This window comes from Amblyomma americanum, chromosome 4, assembly GCF_052857255.1.
Source record: "Amblyomma americanum isolate KBUSLIRL-KWMA chromosome 4, ASM5285725v1, whole genome shotgun sequence".
In the NCBI taxonomy this organism is placed as follows: domain Eukaryota; kingdom Metazoa; phylum Arthropoda; class Arachnida; order Ixodida; family Ixodidae; genus Amblyomma; species Amblyomma americanum.
The window spans coordinates 12,458,288-12,472,023 of record NC_135500.1 but is presented as its reverse complement, the minus strand read 5'-3'; the positions used below and the strand labels follow the sequence as shown (position 1 = coordinate 12,472,023).

Sequence of the window (13,736 nt, the reverse complement as noted above, 5' to 3'; positions counted from 1 at the left end):
CTCCGGACTTGGTATTTTGTGTTTGTGGAATGCTTGATTTCTTCTGCAGTCCCATGTGACATGATATAGTGTTGGTTTTGCTCCGCACCACGGACAGTTGGCGCTATACTGTGTGGCGAACATCTTGTTTAATATGTATAAGTTTGGGAACGAGCCTGTTTGCAGTCTTCGCCATCCTGTGGCTTCCTCCTTGGATAATGCTTTATGTGGTGGGGGGTATTGGAATCTTAGCCCCTTATATAGGTTTAATAATTCCGAATAGCTGTCCCCGCAATTAATCTGGGGCCCCTCCGGGGTTAATGACGTTCCTGCTCGGCTGGCCATTCCTCGAGCTAGGTTGTCTGCCCCTTCGTTGCCCCTGATCCCTGCGTGACTCGGTATCCAGATTATGTTGTGTACTGGTCGTCCCTCAGGGAGCAGAGCTCTACTGAGGATCTTGAGTGCCGTGCTGCTAATTCTGCCTCTAGTATAGTTCCGGCACGCCTCTTGTGAATCCGTTAAGATGTTAAGGGATCTCCCTGTCCTATATCCTTCATTCGCTGCCAGGGTGACAGCAATCTCCTCTGCCTCCGTTATGTTAGATACTTCGGCGGTGAGGCTTGTGATGTGTTCTCCGTGGTAATTTACAACTACTGCTACCGCGCTATTTTTGTGTGTTTGGGGAAAGGAAATGACGTCTGTCGCGCATATCTTGACGGGTGTCGCCGTAAATCAGGTAAAATGAAATGAAAATATTTTTTAAGGAAAGGAAATGATTCCTGTCGCACGTATCTTGGTCGGCACCCAAACCGTGCCGTAAGAAGGAACATTTCCGACGCGCGGTTCCGACTATTACTACTACGCGTAGCACCCACCCGCCACCCAGTGCGACCTTAAATCCCTAAAGGCCCGCATGGACACTAAACTCGCCCGAAATGTACGCGCATCTAGAGGAAAAATTCAGTCACCTATTGACCACCTGTCTCAACGCTTCGAGCAACAAACTGAAGCGGCATTTACACGCATGGTGCAGGCCCTCGAGATGAGCCTTGCACAGTACGACACCCGCCTCCAAACATTAGAGCAAGCCTTTCCCTCGCTGCACCTCCCTAATCCGCCCCATCAATCCCACCCACCTACCACACAGAACTCCCTACCCAGCCCACCGGCCCTCAACCCACCCAAGCTACAGTATGGCGGCGCGACCTCCTAATTCCTTATTAATTCTGTAATGAAACTGCCGCCGCTTCCGGGGCAAGCGCGGACCCCTCCAACTCCTCCTCCGCACACTTTCCGCGCCCCACATCCTCCTTCTTCAGGACACACATAATAATAATAATAGTTGGTTCTTGGGGAAAGGAATTGGCGCAGTATCTGTCTCATATATCGTTCGACACCTGGTCCGCGCTGTTAGGGAAGGGATAAAGGAAGCAGTGAAAGAAGAAAGGAAGAAAGAGGTGCCGTAGTGGAGGGCTCTGGAATAATTTCTACCACCTGGGGATCTTTAATGTGCATTGACATCGCACAGCACAAGGGCGCCTTAGCGTTTTTCCTCCATAAAAACGCAGCCGCTGCGGTTGGGTTCGAACCCGGGAACTCCGAATCAGTAGCCGAGCGCCCTAACCACTGAGCTACCGCGGTGGGTAATGGTGTGCGCAGTAACTCTCGTTTGTCACCTGGATTCTTCAGTTTTTGAAGAAGGCCTTCAGACACGCTGGTAACCAAGTGCGCTGGATAGCCTGCTGACAGAATTCTTCCAATCTGGCACTGGAAACTTTCACCTATCTTATGCGGGCAAGATTTGTCTAGGGCTGATTTTGCCACGCTTAACTAGCTTGGAATGAGAACTATCATAAGCCAAAAGTGACATTTTTTGATCGTGGTTGATACATCCAACATACGTGCTTGTAGGCGAAGGAAAGTTGCAGATCAAGAAACTGAAGACAATTGCTGTGTGCTCTTTCATGCGTAAATTTTAGACCTGTCGACATAGAAATAAAATCATTCAAAATTTTCGTGATAACAGACTCTGGGTCACACCCTGCCGGTACATCAATAAGCACTAGATAGTCATCCACGTATCTAAAGATACGAGAGACTGCCTTGTTACACAAGCTGCCCTCAAGTTTCCGGTCGAATGAGGCTAGAAACATTTCGCACAAGACGGGCGCTACTGAAGACCCTATACGTATGCCTTGCTTTTGGACGAAAAATTCTTCATCGAATGACACAGCAGTAGAATTTAAATAGAAATGTAACAGGTCTATAAAATTGCCTATTGTAATGCCCACTTCATTCTGAAATTTTAATTCGCCATAGCTTTCCAAATGCTCACGAACAGCAGTAAACAACCCTTCATGAGGAACATAGTAAAAAAAGATCTATGTCTATGGAAAATCCACTGTTGGCTGTGAACTTGCCTTCTTCGAGGAACTGCACCACTTCTCTTGAGCTTCGAACACGAAACGGGTCTCTGCTTGTAATTCTGTCCAAATGGCGTCGCAGTTAGTCGCTCACTGCTCTCTGCCACGTATTTCTTTCAGACACAATGGCTCGGAGGGGGCACGCAGGTTTGTGCGTTTTTCCTGTAAAGAAAATCTCTAGGCATCCTGTGTCTGCCGCCTTGACAGCCGTCGCCAGAGACACTAGGTTCATCCGAGCAATGAGTTTTAGTGCGGCACGCTTCTGTTTAGCCGAGTGAAAATCAACAGGTCGAAAACTTTTGTTGATAGCTTTGGTAGCTTTCTTCTTGAAGACTTCATTTGTTAGGACAACAAAGCCGCCTTCTTTGTCAGCTTCCAATACCGCGTAGTCGGACGCTTTCATGAACTCGGCAATCCTTTTGAGCCGTGGCCGCCTGGGCAGTTTGAGGGCAGCTTGTGTAACAAGGCAGTCTCTCGTATCTTTAGATACGTGGATGACTATCTAGTGCTTTTTGATGTACCGGCAGGGTGTGACCCGGAGTCTGTTATCACGAAAATTTTGAATGATTTTATTTTTATGTCGACAGGTCTAAAATTTACGCATGAAAGAGCACACAGCAATTGTCTTCAGTTTCTTGATCTGCAACTTTCCTTCGTCTACAAGCACGTATGTTGGATGTATCAACCACGATCAAAAAAAGTCACTTTTGGCTTATGATAGTTCCCATTCCAAGCTAGTTAAGCGTGGCAAAATCAGCCCTAGACAAATCTTGCCCGCATAAGATAGGTAAAAGTTTCCAGTGCCAGATTGGAAGAATTCTGTCAGCAGGCTATCCAGCGCACTTGGTTACCAGCGTGTCTGAAGGCCTTCTTCAAAAACTGAAGAATCCAGGTGACAAACGAGAGTTTCAAAAGAAACCTTTGCAGGTCATACCCTACCTACATGGTTTTTCGCACAATTTGAAAAAAAGTTGCTTCCAGACACGGGGTGCAGCTGGTTTTTCAGCTCCCTGCAAGCTGGCAAAACTTTGCCCCATGGTTTTCAGTAAGCGAGTTAAGAAGCCCTGTCTCATCGAACATCAAAATAAGTTCACAGAGTGTACTGCCAATGTGGTGTACGAGATCCCTTTGACGTGCGGCAGAGCTTACGTGGGACAAACAGGAAAATGTTTTAATGAGCGCGCCCGAAAGCACAATGTGACCTTGAATAGCAAGACGGGAGGTAATCTTCCTAAACACTGCAGCCAATGTAAAGATTGCCGTCCCAAGTTCCACGAAACAAGGTTCCTAGCCAAGGCACCGGACAAGATTGAAAGAGAAGTCATTGAGGCCTTTTACATTGACCAAAGAAAAGACAAGTGCGTTAGCACGCCTTCTATTCTTTCTAGAAAGGAACTACCCTTTTTATATGGTTTCGTCTAGGTGCTTTTGTTAGGTTTTTTTTTTAGCAGAATTCTCTTACTCTGCATTCCCCTATGTTGTTCCGTTTTTACTGTTTTTTATGCGCCTTTTACACGCCGCTTTATGTGCCTTTTTAAGTTTGTTCTTTTACATATGCCTCATGTTGTTCCTTGCGTTTTCTCTGCTCATGTTTTTGCACTTCATATCAACCGTTATCTGCTCATGTTTTTGCACTTCATATCAACCGTTATCACTCTTTAGTCACCTGTTGTTACATTCAGCTTTTCGATCTGCATGGTGAGCTTTGTTACGCCACATGTTTTTGTTTTTTGTTTGCCGATGTTTGAAGTTGTTATCCTCTGTCATTCACTTCGCACACCCTCACCCCAGCAGATGTAAAAGAGCGTGTGGCATCCTTTCCTGTGATTAAAGTTGGAAGTTGCGCTTCTTTCCTCTCTCTCCAAGTTTCCTGTGTACGTCCTGTTAGCGCACGCTGTTTAATAGAGATGTACTAACTAGCCCGTCAGAAAGTTCTACTACTGCATCCTGAATCCCAACAGTGGCGATCTTAGCTCCACAAGTGCTTCAGAACCCATTTGTGGAATATATTTGTGCTCATCAAGTGTGCCATGAGACACCACCTGAGGGAAGGGACTGCAACAGCACTGGCCTCCCTGATTTGATGACGGAGTGCCGCCCCGTTAGTTTTGTTTTCCTCTTCTGTTCGGCGGGCCTGTGCTATAACCGGTGCAACAACTGGAATGAGGGTGAAGGGATGCCAAATAAAGACACAGCTCTTGCTCATGATTAGCGGTCAGCACACATTGCAGACAGGCCACATTTTACTCTTCTGGCACATTCATGTCCTTCAATGCAAAAAAAAAACACGTTTGTCCCGGGAACAGGTGCTGCAGAGCGACTGCGTCAGCGAGGCGTTGGCCCGGCGTCTTCCAGCCGTCGCCACCAGACTGTGCCAGGATGACAGCAGCCAGGCGAAGGCTGTCGCCATACAGGTACCGGCTGAACTTGCTTCCTTAACCACAGCGTAACGCCCCAAATGATTTCACAAGAAACCGTCACCCAGCTTCCTGATCAGACAACCCTTGAAACGTTAGCGGGTGTTTTGCCATTTCCTTATTGCCCATAAGCAGAAGCTGGGTCTTTTCCTATTTGCTCGGTCTCTCATGTCTTGCCACTGATTATAATTTCATGCGCAATCGTTTTGTCTCATTACCCTCTCGAATACCTCGTGACGATTGTATGTTGTGGAATCGCCCAAAACCAAGGAAAGCATAGGGATTTTCCATCTTTTTTTTTACGGATGCCGTGAGTTTCGGTCTAACTGCTGGCATGTGGAAAGTGGCAGCGCAAAAGGAACGTGGGAGATGTAGGAGCATGGACGACAAGACAAGCGCTGAAATACCAACTGAATTTTATTGAAATGCACGCCACATCTTATCCACTCGAGAGCATCACTAGCGTAACGAGTCACGAAGAGGGCATAGACGATAAGGGAACAAACACGGGTTAATTACACTCTAGTCCAAGCCAAAGAAATTGGCTTGGGCAGGGCATGTAATGCGAAGGCAGGTTAACCGGTGATTAAGTGTAACGGAGTGGCCTCCAATAGAAGGCAAGCGTAGCAGGGGGCGGCAGAAAGTTAGGTTGGCTGATAAGATCAAGAAGTTTGCGTGGAAAGGGTGGCCGCAGTTTGCGCAGGACAGAGCTATTTGGAGATGTCTGTGCGCTGAAGTCGGCGTAGTCAGGCTGATTATGAAGAGTACCGTAGTTTTCTCTCGCCAAGAGTGCAGAGGGACTTGATGCAGCAATTCCTTCAACTTTTCATTTTGTTTGATTGAACTTCTCCACCAAGCACATAAGCACGATGCTTTTGCACATTGCGTGAATAAGAGCGGTCGAAAATAGAAAAAAAAAGAGACTTCAAAATTGAAACCTTCGATCGCCCTCACTGCTAACAGCGATGATTATCGAAAACGTTTTTTTTTCTTCCGAGCGTTGATTTTTCCTTGCCTGGTTGTTGCTGTTCTGTTCTCGTCTTTCTTTGTCCTTTCCCCCGTTATTTCTAAGTACTTCTTTCCGCCCTACTTTGGCGGATGGAATTCCAACCCGGCTCTGCGTTCGTTTTCGACCTCGCTCCATTGTTCCCACCCATTGATGTTTCCCAAGTGTGCGTTGCCTTTCTCGTGGCAGGCCATTGAAGAGACTTGCACTTGTGTGAAACTTCGCCTCGCGCGTTGGTTATTTTTAAACAACAAATCCCCGATTTTGTCTGAGGTGAAATACACCTTTGGTAGCGCGAGGTCAATTGACCTTTTCACGTCATCGCAACGTGTCCCGGGGCAAATAAGTTAATGGCCAGCGAGAATTATCACATGACCTTGTGACGTCATCGCAAGCTGACCATTTGGTTTTGAGCTACCTAGATAGAGAATAGAAATAAAAAGTCAGAAAAAAGTCGGCAATTCACAGCAAAGCGGATGTATTCTACTGCAGCAAGCAGTCCGAATATGGCGGCAGATTGACCGCAAATTGCAGAAAAACCGATACAAACAGACACACACAAGTTGAAGCTGCGAATAATGTGAAAGGTTTTTCTATCACAATCCACTCTTAAGGATCCTATGGGCACGCTCGTTCTCTAGAAAATCTGGTGTTGTGAGCGAAAAAGCAGGGGCTCAACCTACCACGTTGGCCACGTGACCGCCATCAAAACCTGCCCATCGTGGCAGATGACAACCTACTCACCGTATTGTGAGCAACATGGCCACCGCGGCAGGTGGCATATGGATCAGTGATTGGTGGGGAATAGCAATCTGGGTCTGACACTGTCCACCAGTGGCTGTTTTTTGAAACAGCCACCTGCCGGGGCAACGATGCATCGCTTAACCGCTGCCAGGAGTGGCACTCCTTATGAATGTAGAGAATGTCTGCTCTTAAGGCAGTAAGTGTGTCCTCAAGTGTTTTTTGTTGCTCTCGCCCACTGTGCAGTTATTCCCTTTGTCGCTCTCCCCTCTCAATTGGGAGTCAGCGCTCGTGTTTCGCGTTCCTTTCAGGACCTAACTTTAGCGTTTGCGCACCGTTCATTAGATCGCGTTGCTCTTCTTATGAGGACGCGGCGGCTGTAAAAACGAGAGGTGCGCAGATTACGTGGAGGAAGGCGGTGCGTGCAGTGCGTGTGAGGCCAGCGACGGATGTGATACCAGTGCGCACCCGCATTCGCGACACCGTGTCTGTTGTCATTACGAGAAGCTTCATCGCGGCCGTTGTAGGGGCTCAGTGCTTACAGTGCTCGTCTGCTAACCTGAAAGACGCGGGTTCGATCCTGGCCGCGGCGCTCGCATTTTCATTGAGCCGAAGCGCTAGAAACCCATGTACTGTGCGATGTGATTACATGTTGAAGAAACCCACGGGGTCGACACTACCCGGTCGCCTTCATAGCCTGGACTTTAAACCCGATAAACCAATCAAACCAGCCTATAAACAAGGAAAAATAGAACCCGGCCTCCTGGTCTGTCATATAATTCGCTGACTGGCCCAGGCAGTTATGAAGTCATCAGGTCACGGGACGCGTCACTTGCCATCCCTTCCTTCTCTCCCTCTCACCACTCGCATCGCAGCAAACAGAAGCCTCACCACGGAACAGATTCAGTGGTCTGTCGTAAGATTACTCAAGCCGGCCCGGCGTCGTGGTCTGTCACAAAATTGGCTCATTGCTCGAGACAGTTGTGAAGTCATCAGGCCACATGACGTGTTGTGACGATTCGTGCACATGCACCGGGGCCACGGCGAGCCGGTCAGTGATTTTTCCTGGAGACGGTTGGCCGCGCCGTCCTGGCGTCAGGTCGCAGCGGAGAGACATGACCATATTTGGTTGTGGCGGAGAAACATGACCATATATGGTAACCGTCGACGGCCCTGTCGAACGACGCTTGAGTGTCCCCGTCATTATGCACCCCTCGAGAGCCACGGGGGAGTGGACAAAGGCGCGGCCACGGCTGAAGAAAGAAGCAAAGGCTTTAAAAGGGGAAGCCGACGGTAGGAAGGGGGAGAGCGATCGGGGCGAGTGGACGAGAGGGCCGGAGACGGAGCGAGGCAGAGGACTGGGGCTGCGCATTGACCTGAGCCCGGGGTCTAGCCGTCGCTAACGTTCGACCTTCGCCAACGCGCCTCCACGCCGGGCAGCTCATCCAACGACCAGCCGAGAACGAGGGCAGCACAGCCACGAGGAACTCCCCTCCCGGCCGCTGCAGACCAGCCATTCATCGAGCCCGTGCCACACCACGCTGACTCAGCCCCGGCGACGACGAGCCCAGCTTCTGTCCCGTAAGCGGCATCGAGCCAGATGCTTTAATTAAATCACTTCAAAATCATTTTGTTGTCTGTGCATCAATATTCTCATGCCCAGTGTGGACCCGGGGCCATTTTAAGAAACTGGTTCATCACAGTGTAACATGCCACCTCTCACCCCTCCCCCCCTCCCTGCGTTCTGGTCGGCTGTGGTGTTGTGATCTCTGTCTGGAGTGAGGATTTGGGGTAAGGGCCTGTAGTAGTCGATGAGACAGCATGAGGCGCTTTGGATGGTGCGGGATATACTGAGCCCCGATGCAGTATTGACCTGGGTAGGAAGGGTGGCTGACAGTCCCAAATTGCCGAATTGTCGGACAGCCGTTCGGGATACAGGCACCACCGTGTGGCCGGCTATCAACGGTTTGTCAGAAGGACTGGGCCATTGCCATTTTGCCTTTGTGCATGCAAACCGAAGGGCTTCCCTCGATCGGTCACCATCCCGTCACGAAACCGCCGGCAGCAGACCCCCCCGCCTCGAGGGGAGATTGGAAGACAATGACCTTTACGGCTTGCGGTAATGCCCTAAGCATGGGAACTCTGAAAGGTCATAAACGAATGCGTTCTACGGAGGCGCCGGATTGACCCGTGCAGAGATTCCGGAGTTCGTTTAATTTGGTGGTTTTTTTTCCTTGAGAAATGGTTTGCGTGCACTATCAACATTGTAGGTCAGGACGCGCGATTCGGAAAGCCATTCGCTCTGTGCATCGCATTTTGTAACTAATTTGATGATTTTTTAGGATTTTATGTTTTCGGGAAGCGTTACTAATACGGTTAAAGTTGAAAGGGGCAGGAAGGAACCAATCTTGTTGAGGCTTGCTGCTATTGGATGGTTCCTGAATGTGAGGCGGACTCCCGAGGGTTAAAAACCGAGGCCTGGAGCCCAATTCGTCGTTCTTGGCTAGGTTTAGATGCTCTGCATCTTCGGCTATGGCAAGGAGGGAAGATTTACCTGTTAGCCACTCCCGTCTTAACTGTCATGCTGTCTTGAGTTCATATTCGCTTCACTTCCGGCCGTTGCAAGTCATTAACACCGTCACTGACGGGTCGCGTGGGGTTTAGGGAGCCTTCATGTCGACAACCCATCTCAAATGGCACACCCCTGGAGCATCGTAAACCTACCGGCGCTGTCGACAGCGATTCCGTTGCTGTCGGACGACAAGAGAAGGGGCGACGTTCCGGCATTAAGCCAAGCATCGGCAGCCTGCGAAAGAATTCGGACGGCGAGCGGCAGTTCATCGACAGCGACAGATTGTCTCTACAAGCACCGTGTTGGCAGGAGATAAGACGGAAGTTGACGATTAGCACTCATCAAAAAGGAGCAAACGGACTCCTGTACAGCGACGACAGTCGAGGACGGCAGGTGATATAGCAAGCGGCCAGCTACATGCGGGACCAGCAGCGCCCAGCGAGAGACTGCGCTATTCAGCATGAAAACAGTGAGTTCCTCCGCTCTAACCTTTTGCACGTTTCATGGGTTTGAACACAGTTAGCGCAGGACTCAGTTTAGAGTTGAACGCAGTCAGCTGGGGGTTGCAGAGGCAGTGGGAAACATCACGCAAGAAGGCTCGATTATGGAAGAAAGCGGGCACGATTGAGGGAGCTGAAGGTTGACATGCAGAGGCTAATTGACGGAAACTTCCGTATGAGCTCGCTAGAGTTGGACCGCGCATCGGGAGCTAGACGAAGCAAAGCGGCGAGGCATCTCAGATTCAGTAGGTGGCCGCCGTTGAAGATTTTCGCAGGCCACAAAGACACGCCACCGCAACGATGCAGGTCACACGAATGCCCTTTTTCATGCAGGCCTTACTCACATGGATTACCACGCTGCCGGGCTGTCAAGGCAGCTGTTACAACCTGGACATGGATTCCGACGTTTGGCAGCAAGCTGACTTCATGGACAACGAAAGCGACGCCGTGCAGTACCCGCTTGTTTCAACTTTTCCCCATCTGGGGAACCGTTTCTGCATCTGGCAACCAGGAACTGCGCTCAGCGCCACCGCATCGATTGGAGTACAAATACCGCCATCACACTGCGATCACTCGGGGCACGCCACCGCAACGATGCAGGTCACACGAATGCCCTTTTTCATGCAGGCCTTACTCACATGGATTACCACGCTGCCGGGCTGTCAAGGCAGCTGTTACAACCTGGACATGGATTCCGACGTTTGGCAGCAAGCTGACTTCATGGACAACGAAAGCGACGCCGTGCAGTACCCGCTTGTTTCAACTTTTCCCCATCTGGCGAACCGTTTCCGCATCTGGCAACCAGGAACTGCGCTCAGCGCCACCGCATCGATTGGAGTACAAATACCGCCATCACACTACGATCACTCGGGGCACGCCACCGCAACGATGCAGGTCACACGAATGCCCTTTTTCATGCAGGTTGGTTACTTACCAAATTCAATTTGCATTCGCTCTGATAACGCGTTTTTGGTTGCGGTGTCGTGCCCCATCGACGCTGACTGCAGTTTGCGAAAGTTCTTGTGCACTTCATGTTACCAGTGTATCAACGCCTATGTCGTTTGCCTAATGCTTGTGCTAGCCGGGGATGTGGAATTGAACCCAGGACCCCCAGGGAATAACGCCCCTAACCCGTCCCTCGAGTCAATTGCCTTGGCTATATCCCGCATTGAATGCTCTCAAAAAACTATGCTTAGTGAACTAGCGTTGATTCGGGCTGCTCAGTCGAAGGTCGAGGATTCAATATCCAGCCTTTCGGTGCGAGTTGACGCCCTGGAACAAATCACGAGCTCTAATCAGTTAAGTAGCCCGAGTTTATCAGCCGATCCTGATATGGCTAAACTTTCATCCGACATTAAGCTACTTTCAGATAAATGTGATGACGCTGAAAACCGTCTCCGACGGTCCAATTTGCTGTTTTTTGGAATCACAGATCAACAAGATGAATCATGGTCCGAGTCTGAATCGCGGATTATTTCATTCTGCGCGGACGAGCTCGATGTCACAATTGATAGCCATGATATTGAGCGTGTTCACAGACTTGGCCGTTTCCAACAAGGAAAAAACCGCCCTATCATTGTAAATTTTATGAGATTTAAAGACAAAGGGCGTATCCTTTTTGCCAGTTCCAAGCTTAAAAATTCTTCCTTTTCTGTCCGTGAGGACTACTCTGCACGCGTTCCCTTGGCAAGGAAGAAACTTTTTTCGTATGGTCAGCAACGAGGTGGCTCATTTAAAATCCGTTTTGATAAGCTCATCATGAACAACAAACAGTTTGTGTACGATGCTGTTAAAGATTCTGTGGTTGAATTAAATTTATAGCGCTCACCGCAGGCACACAGGTCCTTTATGCACCAATGTTTCCAGAATCGCACGCGTGCAGCCCCTGCCCCAACCGATAAATCAGTTTCCGTTTTACTAACAAATATCCGAAGTTATTTTCCAAAGAAAGAAGCTGTTGAAGCTATATTGCAAGACAACAGCACAGATATTGCCATCTTTACTGAAACGTGGCTCACACCTGATATACTGAGTGACGAACTTTTCCAAGATAAGCAATCCTTCACTTGTTTCCGTCGTGACAGACCAGGGCGTAGGGGAGGCGGCGTGATGGTTCTTGTTAAAAGTATTCTGGTCTCTTCTGCTATCGCAGTCAATAGTAAAAGCGAAATCATTTGCGTGAACGTTTCTCTTGCTCATTGCACTAATATAATAATTGCATGTTACCGAGCACCTGACTCCGATCATTCCTTCATCGACGACTTAAGTATCATTCTGCTCGACATAAATAAACAGTTTCCCAATGCCAACCTCATAGTTAGCGGCGATTTTAATTTCCCAGACATCGACTGGGATAATCTAACCGCATCTTCCCGCCATTCCAGAGAATTTTTGGACCTTATTCTTTCGTTTGACCTCTCTCAAGCAGTCAAAATACCAACTCGGGGCACCAACATCCTAGATCTTGCTCTTGCATCTAATCCTGATTTAATCCAGTCTTTGTCATCCATCGCCGGTCTTAGCGATCATAGCATAGTGTTGTTCAACTTTTCAGTTCGCATTACTTCACGACAACGCTCAGTGAAACACATACGTGACTACAAAAAAGCCAATTTTTCTAAAATCAATGAGGAACTAGCCAAATTTCTTCTCCACTTCGAACAGACTGCTTCTTTCAGGTCTATTGATGACAACTGGTCCATGTATAAAGAAAAAATCACCTCTTTAACTGAATCTTATGTACCCCTCGTTTGCATTCGTGGTGATGCCGTAAAACCATGGTTTACCAACTCTTTAAGAAGTCTGTGCAATAAGAAAAAACGATTGTTTAGAGAAGCTAAGAGCTCCAACTTAGCGTCTAAATGGGAGAAATACTTTAGCTGTCTGAGAAATTATACCAAGTTGCTTAAGAGCACTAAACAAAACTTTTACAACAATGACCTACTCGATATCCTTCGAAACAACCCAAAAAAGTTTTGGACTATTTTAACTCCAGGTCGTAGCGGTTCACATAATATATCTTTATTAGATCAAGATGGTTGTCATGTTCCAAATGAGCTTCGCTCGGACGTAATGAATACGTACTTCTCATCTGTTTTCACCAACGAACCAGCCGTAAACATTCCTACATCACAGAGCCTAAATGTATCTGAAATGCCACCTGTTAGTATCTCAGCCGAAGGAATATGTAGACTTATTGAAGATTTAAAGGTATCAAGTGCTCCTGGGTCCGACAACATTTCTGCGAAAATTCTTAAAGGTACCAAAGTAATATCCAGTCATTTCCTGCAAATCATTTTTACGCAATCCATTTCTAGTGGCCAAATCCCGTCTGACTGGAAGATTAGCCGAGTCGTGCCTTGCTTTAAGGCAGGTAACCGCTCTGATCCATCAAATTATCGTCCCATCTCGCTAACATGCATTGCGTGCAAACTACTTGAACATATTATTTACTCCCAAGTAGCTAATCACCTCGATAGAAAGTCTTTTTTCTTTCCAAACCAACACGGATTCCGTTCAGGCTACTCATGTGAAACTCAACTTTTCGAATTTACGACTGACCTCCACCTAAACCTTGACTCCTTGTGTCAGACAGATATTATCTACCTCGATTTTTCGAAAGCTTTCGACCGAGTTCCTCACCAGCGCCTCTTGGCTAAACTTTCCTCCCTTTCACTGCACCCGCTGATATTATCATGGATTTGCAGTTTCCTAACTAATCGTTCGCAATACACCGTCATCAACAACCATCCTTCTACCGTCACTAAAGTCACCTCTGGAGTACCTCAGGGCTCTGTTCTTGGGCCGCTCCTGTTTCTTGTCTTTATCAATGACCTTCCTGTCGGCATTTCATCATCCATCCGTTTGTTCGCAGATGATTGCGTTCTTTACCGCCGTGTTAGCACTACGAACGACCAGTCATTGCTGCAGGACGACTTGAACTTGATACGATGTTGGTGCTCGACCTGGGTCATGAAACTGAACGAAACTAAATGCAAGTTTATGCACGTGTCCCGTAAACGATCTAACCTGCACTTTTCTTACACGCTAAACAGGACCGCGCTATCTGAAGTTGAATCCTACAGATACCTCGGCATA

At 48.3% G+C, this 13,736-nt stretch overlaps 1 protein-coding gene across 1 annotated transcript in view; it reads left to right on the top strand.

Moving 5' to 3' along the window:
- LOC144127799 (uncharacterized) overlaps window positions 1-13,736 on the top strand; it is a 482,923-nt gene that overhangs the window by 431,132 nt on the left and 38,055 nt on the right. The window contains exon 29 of the mRNA XM_077660716.1: window positions 4,709-4,816. Coding sequence (XP_077516842.1) covers window positions 4,709-4,816 — 108 coding nt within the window. The remainder of the gene's footprint in view (window positions 1-4,708; window positions 4,817-13,736) is intronic.